Below are 12,626 nucleotides of genomic sequence, written 5' to 3' on the forward strand. Positions count from 1 at the left end.
CAAGTCCAGAGTGTGAGTGCATGGGGGGTTGAGTCCAGGGTGTGAATGTGAGTGTTGGAGAGGTGAGTCCAGACTATGAGTGTGCGTGTGGGGAGGGGGCAAGTCCAGGGTGTGTGTGTGTGTGTGTAAGGAGCGAGTTCATGTTGGGGGATGGGGGAGGCAAGTCCAGAGTGTGAGTGCATGGGGGGTTGAGTCCAGGGTGTGAATATGAGTGTTGGAGCTGTGAGTCCAGACTATGAGTGTACTTGTGGGGACGGGGCAAGTCCAGAGTGTGGGTGGGTGTAGGTGGGGAAGAGGTGAGTCCAGGGTGTGAGTGAACATGGGGGGCGGTGGAGCGAATCCTCAGTGTGGGTGTGCGTGTGGAGGGGGCTCAAGTCCCAAGTGTGAGTGTGCATGGGGGAGGTGAGTCCAGGGTGTGAGTGAATGTGGTGAGGGAGGTGAGTCCTGGGTGGGGATGATGGTGGGTTGGGAGGGTTAACTGTAGAGTAGCCACAGGCAGGGGGAGTGCAGAGTTGGGGACTGGGTCTCCACTCCCCCCCTCCCCACAGGTGCTGCCCTCTGCTGAGCACAGTGTCCCTCGGTGCCTATTGTGATCACTGGGAAGTCTGTGCGGCCTAGGTGGACCCTATCTGCTAGAGCGTGCCACCCCTGTGACTGTTCTTAAGGTGGGCAAGGAAGCCTCTGCTGGCTGAGGAAGGGTCACACAAACGCTTCAAAGCTTCTCTCTGGGCGTCCGTCAGGCCATCCCCTGCCGTCCTGCCTCCCCAGCCTCCTTGAGTGAGCTGGTTGGCTGGCGGATGCAGGGATGCTTGTCTCTCTTCCGAGTGCCTCCAGGCCCTGCTGTCCCGGTCCCTGCCCACCCTGGCCATGGGAGCTTGGTGGCCTGTCAGCAGCCAACAGCCCTGACGAGAGGAGAAGCCAGAAGAGCGTGGAAGGCGGGGAAACTTTACCAGCAAGGGGATTGTGTGTAGGAGGCCATCGTTTCTGTATGTCCCCAAAGCCCCACGGTGACCACAAGTGTACAGCCTGAACTCGTGGGAGCCCGGGTGCCCCTCCACCCCCCATGTCTTGAGGAATTGGGAGTGGAAACACTGATGAGTGTCAAGTTGGAATGTAGGAAGTTTTGGTCCTCAGGTACGTGAGCAAGCTAGAAGGGGCTCCAGAAGGCACGTCGGGTGGAGAACGCATCGGGTCTTGGATTTGGTCTCACATGTGGAGTCATCTCTGTGGTGCCGGTGTGGGAGCCAGATAAGAATCCGGGCGGTTAGAGCTCTCCGGCACCTCCTCATGTGCAGTTGTAAGTGCCATCAGGTCGGCCTCAGCGCACATAGCAAGGAAATGATTTCAAGATTGCGTCCAGTCTCATTTGGGAGGTGTGTGAATTAAGACAGCTCACTGGGCAAGTGTTCAGATTGTGGGGTTCAGGACAAAGGCCGTCCTAAAAATTGCCGCCAACTGTTCCCTATGAATTTTCCTGTCGTCGTTTGGTGAGCATGGGGCTGCTGATGAACTGAATCTGTCGATTTATGTTTAAAATGCTCTGTATTCTGGTGAGTTGGGTGGTGAGACTTTGTTGAAGATGATGAGAACATTGAGCTTGTCTCTGTCAAAGCTATGGAAGATGTGCTAATTCTGGGGAGACGGGAGAGAATGTATTTCGTTCCTGGTGCCTGCACCTGGGAGCACGTCCTTGACCGAGGGATGTCGCTGAGAGCTGCAAGCTTGCTGGAGTCACTGGCCAGGTGTCTGTAGCCCTGGCCACCTCCTTGGACTGTCGGGCTAGTTAGACTGGCCCAGCACGGAAGTCCTTGTTAGCTTGGTGGGTTGTCCCTGACCGACACACGCTTAGGAAAAGCCCATTTGTCAGCGTGTGTGTGTAATCCCTCTGGGCCTTGGTAGATGGGCTCTTCGGGTTTTCCTCCGCTCCCTGACAGGTGGTCTCGTGGGTGCCCAGGGAAATGAGCCACGGGGTATGCCCATGGGCACAGTGCAAGGCTGGGTGGCTGTGTGGTGCCCTGGCTGTGGGCAGAGCAGGCATGTGGCTGGGGAGAGACTTGGGCACAGTGCTTCCAGACAGTTGCTATCCGAGCGGAGGTGGAAAGGAGCAGGGTCCTGTGGGTCTGATCCTGGGTGGGGTAGCCATAGGCACAGAGGTCCCCGGCACGAGCGCATCTGGTGGTGGGGAGGCTGCCTGCAAGCCAGTGGGCCTAGCCCTAGAAGGGGTATTTCAGGAATCTCTGTGACTGGGAAGAGCAGGTTCTTGGGACCTCGTGGAATGGACAGATGTCGACTTCCTGAATGTCCCTGTGTTCTGTGTACGGAAGCAGCTCTCGTTATTGCCGTGGTGGTTTTCATAGATCATATTTCTCAGGAACGCTGCTACCTTGTAGGCAAGGGAGGCAGTGTTTTATTCTTCGGAGAACCATAGCGGGAGTCTTTCTCTGTCCGTGGGAGAGACGGAGCAGCCCCAAGGCCCCAGCTAGCTCAGTTCCTGTGCCCCTGCTATGGCATGCTCTTGCAGCAGCGCCTGGAGTCTGTGGTGTAGTTACACCCGTGTGATGATAACTCACTGTCCCGTGGTCCCCAGGACGTGACAGACGAAGCAGCAGGGTGGGATTTTGCCATCCAAGGCATATGCGGCTTGTGCCGGCTGCCATCTCGAGATGGTGGCATAGTGCGCTGCAGCTACGGGGTGCCGGCCCTGACCTCTCTGAGGACCCCAGCTTGACATCTGCCTTGCTCAGCAGGCCACAGGCCCCTTGCTGGTGGATAGAAGCCAGAGGGATGATGAGGTGCCCGGGGCCAGGGCCCAGGGGTGTCCGCAGAGGTGTGCCTTTCAGAGGGAGAGGTGAAGGCAGTTGGAAGCAGGTGAATTAGATGAGTGGGCACACAGAGAGTTGGTGGGTCTTTGTGGGGTTTGGGCCTAAGACAGTAGGAGGAGGTCAGGGGTTCAGTGTGGGGGACAGTAGGAGAAGAGTCTGTGGGGCGGGTGTCTTGTGGAGGGGGTAGTGCCAGAGTGGGAGTATGGAGTATGCAGGCAGTTGACCTGCAGAGGGCCTCCAAACAGAGGATGGCACGGGCAGGCATGTCAGCCAGGGGTCCTCAGCACCAGGGCTGTCCTGGGTCCCACGTGTGGCCAGAGGCAGGAAGAGGTGGTGCATAGGTGGGCAGACATGAGAAGTCCCCATAAAGACAGTGAGCTTTGGGACAGGACCAGTGTGGAAAGGGTCCTGAGCCCTTGTGCTTGTGAGTGCTCTGGGCTGGGCTGGCAGAGGTGGCTGCCCAGCGGGCCACGGAGGGGGCCAAACTGCTGGGGGTTGGAGCAGAGTTGCTGAACCTCCGCTGACTGGGATTTTCTGTGTCCTCAGGAAGGCCATTGCTTATAGAAAGAGGTGGGGCTGCAAGTTCTGAATTCTGTTTTCAGTAATGGTCCCTTGAAGTCCCTTGAAGACAGACACCAAGGTTGAGGATTGGCCTGACCACCCCTCCCCCTGCCATCATTCCCTGTGCTGAGAGAGCCTCAGGGGTCTCCTGGCCGCTCCAGGTGGATTTGCAGGGGAGTACTCAGGGGGTCTCCTGGTCACTCTGGGTGGATGTGCAGGGGGAACTCGGCGGGGGGTCTCCCGGCCATTCCAGGTGGATGTGCAGGAGAGACTGGCACTCCCAGAGCTGCGGCTGCAGTTCCCTCTCTTCTGGAGGTTGTAGAGGGACCTCTCAGGGCTCTGGCCCACCCCATGCCTGCGTGCTGGGCTCAGTGGCCGCTCTGGGAAGGTGCAGGAGCAGGTACAGCAGCCTCAGGACATTGGTGGGGACCTGGCTGTGAAAGACACCTTTGAGAGTCTGCTGACCGTTGAGGTGGAGTCAGAGGGCATGTGCGGCACTCTCTCACTCCCATTCCATTGTGGAGACTCTGTGTCCAGCCCTGTTCTTGTGCACCTGCTCCTTCTGTGAGCGTAGTGACCTTCAGCTTGGTCTGCGGTCAGTGCAGCTGGGTACCGTGCATCTCACGCGTCCGTTCTCCAGTTGGAGGCCACGTGACCTGTGTTCCGTGGCCTCCTGTGTGTGTTGTGTACATTGAGCTGCAGGCTGGCTGGTCATTGGCACACAGTTGGCTGAGGTGTTTTGAGGGTAGTTGGGTTGGAAAGTGTTAAGCAGAACCTGAAGATACTGTTTTGGTCTTTGTGGCTGGTGGTGAGGAGCATTACGTGTGGTGGGGCTGTTCCCACCTGTGCCTTGTGAGGCAGTGGCTAGAGACTCTGCGGTGTGCTTGGTCCTGTGACAGCTGCACGGACAGTTAGAGCTACTTGTGGCTGTGGCAGAGCGTGACACTCACTGGTTGTGCCTTGAGTCAGACCTGCCAGGTGATGCCCTGCTCCTCCAGCTCTCAAGAGACAGGGTGCGGAGTGCGGGGCTGGCCTCCTGGGCCTGGGGTACCTCCCCCACCCTCCCCCACCCCTGTCGGTGTTGGGGTTGGCCCTTGTGCCTTGCTGGCAAAGCCTGGTGGGCCACCTCCAGCAGGCTCTTCTTGAACTTGGCCTGAGGGTGCAGAGCAGGACAGTCTGGGCCACCATGTGTAGTGGCAGAGGGGGAAGTGGGTGATGGCACTTAGAGGCTGTCCTGGGACCTGGGGTGCAGCGTGACGACTGGCAGACAGGCCTGGAGGGTGTTTGAGGTGCCTGGTAGAGGAGACTGCCCACATCCTCCTCACGGGAAGATCAGCTGCAGATGTGGGACGTGAGGGATGTGGTGGTCATTTTGCACAGTGCCCCGACCCGAGGACCCCTGTGCTGAGTACTTGGAAGTCTAGTGCGTGTCTGTCAGGTGCATGGCGCTGGGTGGGAAACGGCCAGTCCGTCGAGTGTGCCAGGCTGAATGTTCTCCCCGTGAGTGTGTCGACACAGCTGTGCCAGGCTGTGCAGTGCATATGCCTAGCACAGGGACGACATGGAGGAGGAGCCCAAGCCATAGACTGGTGCGCTGGGCTTGCCGGTGGGGACGGCTCGAGGCTGTGTTTGCTGGCGTGTGGACAGCTGTGTGCGGCAGATTCTTGGTGATCCATGGTGAGATTCTGCATGTCGGGGTGTGTTGGGCTTCTGAGTGACAGACAGCCTGTGCCCAGGGTTCACTGCTGGAACGCAGTTGCTGTTGATGAACCTCGTAAAAAACAGCCCCTGTGCCTAGCAGCTCTGTGGGGAAGTCTGTGCCGTGTTCATGTTTCTCCCCTGAGGCACTAGAACCGACTGTGTGGTGGCAGAGCTGCACGTTTACCTCAATGTACTTGACTCTGACAGAGCTGGAAAGGGGAAACGCCCCCAAGTCCCCCAGGTTGCCATTCAAGTGGGGGTTCATCCCTCTGAACTCGCCCTGCACAGCACAGGGTGGAACTGGACCCTCGCACCTTTGCCCCTGGGTCACATGTTCCTCTCTGCTGCACTCCAGGTGGGGTGTTGTCATGCTAGTGATGGTGAGTCGTGCAGGTGCTGTTGGCAACCCTGCTGGAGACTGTGCAGGCAGCCACCTCCCATGGCTTGGCTCATCCTGACCCCTCCCAGGCTTCTCGGGGTGGGGGGCCACCGCGGGTACAGGTGCAGGCCACAGTGTCAGCTCTCCTGCAGCCACACTGTTCATGGGATATTCGTGTCGTGGAACACCGCATTTTTATCTCACTGGACTGGCCTCACCAGGGAGGCCCCTTTGTGGGCCTGGGCCTCTGGCCAGTAGACCTTTGCATTCGAGAACGTAGGTCACCTGTTTTCTGCTTTACCTTGTTTCTGGTCCTTCCCACAGAGCTGTGGGACTGGCGCCAGCTCCTGGGCAGGAGGGAGCCCTTAGGAGCAAGGCCACGTTTTCATGGCACAGGGGTGCAGAGGATCGTCGCAGGAAACAAGAAAGACAGGTTTGGACAGGAGTTGAAGGGACTCTGGAGGCAGCAGGTGTGGCCTGGCACCTTGGCTGAGTGTCCTGCACAGTAGACCCTGTTCCGAGAGGATCATCATGGGATCATCCTGGCCATTGATGCGGACCTTTTGCAAAACGGTAGATGGTGCTGGGGACGGGCCAGGAGCTACCAGGGTCCCTGGACCAGGTGTGTGGCAGGTACAGAAGTGTCTAGAGGCATTGTGGAGACCCAACTGCTGTGTGCAGTGGCATCTTCAACCCAAGACTTCATACTCATCCCCAGCTCCTGGGGGCTCTCGGATTTGGTAATAAAGGTGCAGCACAGCCCAGCCAGCCAGGGGTTGTGTGTGGGCAGGTTTGCCCTGAGGTGGTCCTTCTGCCCATATGGGGGCTGGGGAGGGTCACCCCCGAATCCTTTGGGTTTTGTATTGAGTTGTAAGAACAGGATGCGATGGCGCTAAAGCAGGTAGAAGTCGTAGTCCCTCTCCTGCCTCCCAGACATGGCCCCCGTCCTGGCTCTCTCATGGCTGTATTTTGTGGTGAGTGTGCTACCATTCCTCAGTGTGTCTGCTCTGGGGCATAGGGGTCGCCCCTTGACGCCCAGATCTCCCTAGCTGAAATACCAGTGGTAGCAGGACTGAGCCAGCTGGTGACTGGCTGATGGTTCCCCAGAGGAAAAAGGACAGTGTTCTCTTTTCATTGGTTGGTACCTGTCACCAGTTTTTCCCAGCTGCTCTCGGATGGCCCAGCCCCCTGTTCTAGCCATGCACGTGGCATGTACCCGTTCTCTGGAAGTCTGCCTCTGTGCCTCCTCTCCTCCAGGGTTGGGGCAGTCTCCCCTCCCCTGTGGCCACCTTGTCGGGAAGGTGTGCATTTCTGGCCTTCCATCCTTCTGCCCCTCCCCTGAACTGCTGTTTGGCCTGTGAGTAGACTACTGGTTGGAAGCATTGCTGTGTCACTTGAATAAAGCACTCAGACCCTTGGTGTCATTGTCCCCTGAGTACGTCTGTTTCCATGCTTGTATGCCAGGCTCTTTCAGTCTGGAGGTGTCTGCTCTCCTGAGCTGCAACATTGAAGGGTTTCTTCTCCAGAATTCTCTGTGTGCTTTGGTTTTGGAGCAGTTTCTGGCTACCCTAGAATGGAGGGGAAGGAACAGGGAGCTCCACCCTCCGGTCCCCATCGCGCCCCAGCTGATGTATCCACCCTGACACTCCATCAGCTGGAGGCCCTCCTTTCCACGGGGGTTAACTGTCCATGGTGTGCGTGTTGTGGGCATGGACAAGTGTGGAAGGACGTGTGCCCATGCCTGCAGGGTCACCCAGACTGATGGTCTTACAGTCCTGAGCCCTCCTGGGCTCCCTCATGTCCCCCGGTGCCCATCAAGGGGTGTGTCTCCCATCTCCACAGTCCCACCTTCTCCAGAACACTGCCTGCACTCGGAATTATAGGGTGAGTGGCGTGCTTGGATGGGCTTCTTTCCCCCAGGGGCCACATGACTCCGCTCCCACCCTCATCTTCTGGTGGTGGGGAGCTTGTTTCTTTGCAGTGCTGGCAGCAGGGTGGTCCGAGTGGAGCACAGTCTGTGCAGGCAGGCGTTGTCCTTCTGAAGAACAGCCTGGGAGCTTCTGACTGGGGCATTTTGGGTAAAGCTACTGTAAATGCCCAGGTACAGGACGCGTTGTGGACGCAGCCGCAGCTCCTTTGTTATGTGAGGAAAGTGTCTGGTTTTGTAGGACACAGCCACCTGCGAGGTATCCTCAGCAGCTGGTGGTGTCAGTGTTGTGGGTTTGGGCCTTGGTAGTAGGTGCATCATGGGCAGCTCGTTCTGATTTGGATTTCTTGGAGGAGATTTTTTCATGTGCTCATTTGCCATCTGTAGATCTTCCTCAGGGAAATGTCTGGTCTTTGGCTCATCTTACAGTACTTTTCTCTTTATTCTTGGCCTTTTTTTTTTTTTTTTTTTTTTTTTAAAGAGGAGAGGGAGGAAGGAAGAGAGAATCTTAAGCAGGCTCCATGCCCAGCTCAGAGCCCCACCCCATCCCACAACTGTGAGACCAAGACCTGAGCTGAGACCAAGAGTCAGAGGCTTAACCTCCGGAGCCACCTGGGGCTGCTCCCCCCACGGCCATTTTGCAGTTCTAAAATACAATTGAAACTTGTTTGTTCCTGAGTTGTCATTGGTCTTCTCGGTATTTCTTTGATGACAGCCTTTAATCTTGCACTAATTTTCTTGCAGTCCGGTTTATCTGCTCGTTGTCTGGACAGTGTCGTGACCAGAGTCGAAGTTTGTAGCTATGTGTTTCATGGGTCACGCCTCTGGTGTTGTATTTAAAAAGACATCACCATGTGCAGGTAGATGTGGGCCTTCGAAATTGCTCCCCATCCTTTTTTATTGTTGTGTGTGTTTGTCTTACTCTGGCTCTCAGGTGGCCATGGACCTGTCCTTGTTTCATGGCACCAGATCCCCCACCTCGGTGCCTGGGGCCATGTGTGGATGCGGGGGGGTTGTTTGTTTTTTCCTTTTTTAAGTAGTCTTCTGTCTTGCTTCCCCCCTTCCCCCCTGCTGGCAGCGTCTTAAAGGGAGCTAGGGTACAACAGTGGTGGGTACTACAGATACAGGCAGCATAGGTTCTGGCCTGGAGGCTGCAGGTATCTGTGCCCATCCACGGGTTAGTGTGCCTGCCTGTCCAGCATGCTCTGTCCTTCTGTCCAGCATGGTACACGCTCACACCTGCTCACCTGGATGCAGGCAGCAGAGCCCACATTCCATTGGTCCAGGAAGGTCCCTTCCCTGCAGAGCTGAGGAAGAACACAAGGTTAGACCCCCAAGCACACTTGGCCTTGGCTTCCAGAACTTATCAACCCCTTTTTCTTTTTGTCTTTGGGGGTTGGGCATCTCTTCATTAGTGATTTTGGCAGAACTGACATTGAAAGTGTGTTTCTCAGAGAATTTTTCATTCTCTGTATTTATGAGGAAAATGGGCTGTCTGCAGAAAAAAGAAATGTTACAGTAAAGAATATTTTAGATTTTAATGTTTTGAATAGGTAGTATTGCTCACCCTCAAAAGCATAAAAACAGGTCAGAGATGCACTGAAGTGGGATGCCCAGCAGGCTCAGTCAGTGGAGCGTGCCACTCTTGACCTCAGGATTGTGAGTTCAGGCCCCATGTTGGGTGTAGATGTGACTTAAAATCTTTAGCAACACCTGGAAAAAAGGGCACAGAAGCCATTATGAAGTCCTCTGCTGGGCATCAAAGCCACCAAGTAAAACAGGAATGTCCCGCCTTGTCAATTCTTGGGACGGTGCTGACGGGCGGCTGTGGCCAGGGTGTGTTGGCTGTCGTCGCGGTGGGAGTGGGAATGTGCGTGTGCTCACCCTGTGCTCACTGGTGACCACACCCCCCGAGCCTGTCCTAGAGGGGCAGTGGGTTGGGCCTGCATCTTGTCCGTTCTCCAAGGCCTGGGGAGCTCCTGACTGCTCCTTGGGACAGATGTGGCTGGCAGGCCTCCCTCCCGGCCTCAGGAGCACTTGGCCAGTGCCTGCTGTGGACCAGCTGGTTTTCTGTCTACACAGACCCTCCTCTCTGTCTGAAGGCTGCTCCACACCCTGCTACTTGACTTCCGCCAGGTGTCAAAAACCTGGATACCTGGGCAGTCTGCCTTTGAGTGAGTGATCATCTCTGCCAAGTCCGTGTGTGGAAAGGACACTGCTGAAGAGTGAAAGGACTGTCTTGTGCCCTGGGGGTAGGAATGGGGACCTGTGGGTGGCACTGCTCTCTCTGTGGCCATGACCACCAGTGCCTTCCCACCGACCTGATTCAGGCCCAGGTTTCTGCTCTGAATTGAGGGGACCCTGCTGCGGCCTAGGGGCTGCCTCCTCACTGGGGTGGAAGGGCCTGCCGGACAGGCTTCTCCTCAGACTTCATGGCTGATGTGCTGCCCGAGAGCCCAGGTGGGGTCTGGTTTCAAGTCCTGCGTGGCGGTGAGTGCTAAGCTCTCAGCACGTCAGGGATGGTTGGCCGTGGCCTGTGTCCCTGCTGGGATGGGTGTTGAGGATCTCGCTTTCATGTCAGGGCGCTCTGTATCCCCTTGCCACGTGGCCTGTGTCTTCGAGCCCAAATGGGCGTCGCAGCCTCCAATGCTGGTCACCCTGTCCTGAGATCCCCAGATTCTCCCTTCCAGGGGGAAGGACTCCGTTTCTGCTGCTTGGGAGCCTGGTTTCCTCTGCCTGGGCCCTGTGAGCTTTGAGGGATTAGGCCTGTGCATTGGCGGGAGCTGAAGGAAGGGCCCCATGCTGCTCCTGCACACAGAAGGCAGGAATCCGGGGACTGCTCTCTCTACAGGTTTCTCTGGCCAGTGTTCCTCCCGCACGTCTACAGCATGGGAAATATCTTTGCCAACCTCTTCAAGGGCCTTTTTGGCAAAAAAGAGATGCGCATTCTCATGGTGGGGCTGGACGCCGCAGGGAAGACCACCATCCTCTACAAGCTGAAGCTGGGCGAGATCGTGACTACCATCCCCACCATAGGTGAGGGGAGCATGCTGAGGGGCCAGGGCGGGGCTGGTGCGGGGAGGAGGGGCCTGGGGAAGGCTCATTTGGGTCCCACTCACACAGGCTTCAACGTGGAAACTGTGGAGTACAAGAACATCAGCTTCACCGTGTGGGACGTGGGCGGCCAGGACAAGATCCGGCCGCTGTGGCGCCACTACTTCCAGAACACGCAGGGTGAGTGGGCGTGCTGCAGCCGGTTGAGGGGTTTGGGGTGCCCTAGCTGCCTGTCCTGATGCCCACGGCTCCGCAGGTCTTATCTTTGTGGTGGACAGCAATGACAGAGAGCGCGTCAACGAGGCCCGGGAGGAGCTCATGAGGATGCTGGCAGAGGACGAGCTCAGGGACGCCGTCCTGCTAGTGTTCGCCAACAAGCAGGTGTGTGCATATGCGCATGATCGGCAGGCAAATGCGGGTGGGTGTGGGGCTCGCAGGCGCACAGGGGTCCTTGCCCAGTGCTGACCTATGTCCCCCGGGCCTCTCCCACCAGGACCTCCCCAACGCCATGAATGCAGCGGAGATCACAGACAAGCTGGGGCTGCACTCCCTGCGCCACAGGAACTGGTACATTCAGGCCACCTGTGCCACCAGCGGGGATGGGCTCTATGAGGGACTGGACTGGCTGTCCAATCAGCTCCGGAACCAGAAGTGAGCCGCGCCCCACACCCCACTCCCTCCTCCACCCTGCTTTACTCTCATGTGGTGTGAGTGCCAGAAGCTGTCTCCATGGTCGGTCACAGTGTGCTTCCCCATGCTGTAAATGTGCAGATGCAGCCTGCAGCCGGGTTCTTATTTAATGTAAATAGTTGTTGTTCCCAACGAGGCAGTTTCTGGTACTCCTATGCAATAGTACTCAGCTTTTTTTATTGTAAACAGAGAATCAACCCACTGTTAATACTGAGAAGGGGTTTTAGGCACACGGGGCCTCCAGGAGTCGCTGTGTCCAACCAGCCTGGCACACCTCCTTGGGCGTTTGATCTGTGTTGAGATCCATTTGGGTGGTGGGTTTTTAACCCGAACTCAGTGCATTTTTTAAATAGTTAAAAAGACAGGATAAGGAGAACACTCGAACCTACAGAAGGGAGAACCATGCCCAGTGTTGGCTCTGCAGCGGTGGCCGGAGTCCAGTCCACCAGGGGTCTGTTTCCCGCTGGGAACGTGCGACGGGGCAGAACCAGCCATGGTCCATTCTGCATGGTCACCATAGGGTCCCTGTGATTCGCTCTGTCTTGGGTCATCCTGCATCCCCTAGCGTTTCTGCTTGCTCGTGCTTCCCAGCTGCCCAGGAGACAGGCTGGCGGCTGCGGCCAGCGCTCACAGACCCCTCAGGGGGAGACCCCGGCTTTCCCTTGGGTCTGCGTGGCACTCTGGCTTGCTCTGGGCGGCCTGGGGTCTCACTAGCAGGAGTGCAGGCGGGCGGGCCGGTCACCCTAGAGCCTCAGCCCCCGGAGCCCCCGTCTACATGTGCTTTCACTCCCTCAGCCTGCAAGGGTCAGATTTGCCATCGAAACGACGACCTCTACTGTTTTCTTTTGTATTTTGATAAACACTGAAGAAGCTGGAGCTGTTAATCTTTATCTTGGGGAAATCCTCAGAACTGGTTTATTTGGTGTCGTGGAACCTCTTACTGCTTTCAATACACGATTAGTAATCAACTGTTTTGTATACCTGTTTTCAGTTTTCATTTCGACAAACAAGCACTGTAATTATAGCAACTAGAATAAAACGTCTTAACTATTTCATGGCTTTCCAGTGCTTGGGTGCCAGCAGCCCATGGTGCGGGTCCTTAGTCAGGGACCAGGGCCGTGCAGCTGACTGGAAGTTCCCACTGGCCGAGTCCTGGCAGTGCCAGGCTGTGCTCGAGGTCAGCTGGAGGGGTTCTGTGTGCAGGCTGCCTTCTCTTTCCCATGCCCATCCTCCGTGGTGCACACCTGCTTGCAAACAGGCACACACCCTAGTCGGCCTGTTCCTGAGCCCCTTGATGCTGCCACATGCCCTTTTTACTCCTTGAAGGTCCTCCCTCCGCAGTCCTTGCTTCTCAGCCTGGTAAGGCTGTTGGCCCAGTCTGGCCTGCACCATGGATCATTCACCTCTACCAACAGCTTGAAGACCAGGGTCAGGGTTGTGAGGACAGAGTTATCTTTGGAATTACGAACCCAGCCTGGGTTTTGTCCTCACT

General features: G+C 56.8%; 1 protein-coding gene across 3 annotated transcripts in view; it reads left to right on the plus strand.

Moving 5' to 3' along the window:
- ARF1 (ADP ribosylation factor 1) overlaps positions 1-12,186 on the plus strand; it is a 14,292-nt gene extending 2,106 nt beyond the window's left edge. For all 3 annotated transcript variants that reach the window (XM_059416296.1, XM_059416299.1, XM_059416298.1), the window contains 4 exons: positions 10,242-10,426; positions 10,514-10,624; positions 10,701-10,825; positions 10,938-12,186. In XM_059416296.1, coding sequence (XP_059272279.1) covers positions 10,279-10,426; positions 10,514-10,624; positions 10,701-10,825; positions 10,938-11,099 — 546 coding nt within the window. In that variant the 5' untranslated portion in view covers positions 10,242-10,278 and the 3' untranslated portion in view covers positions 11,100-12,186. The remainder of the gene's footprint in view (positions 1-10,241; positions 10,427-10,513; positions 10,625-10,700; positions 10,826-10,937) is intronic.
- Positions 12,187-12,626: the final 440 nt, after the last annotated feature.

The sequence above is a fragment of the Mustela nigripes genome, chromosome 12, assembly GCF_022355385.1.
Source record: "Mustela nigripes isolate SB6536 chromosome 12, MUSNIG.SB6536, whole genome shotgun sequence".
Classification (NCBI taxonomy): domain Eukaryota; kingdom Metazoa; phylum Chordata; class Mammalia; order Carnivora; family Mustelidae; genus Mustela; species Mustela nigripes.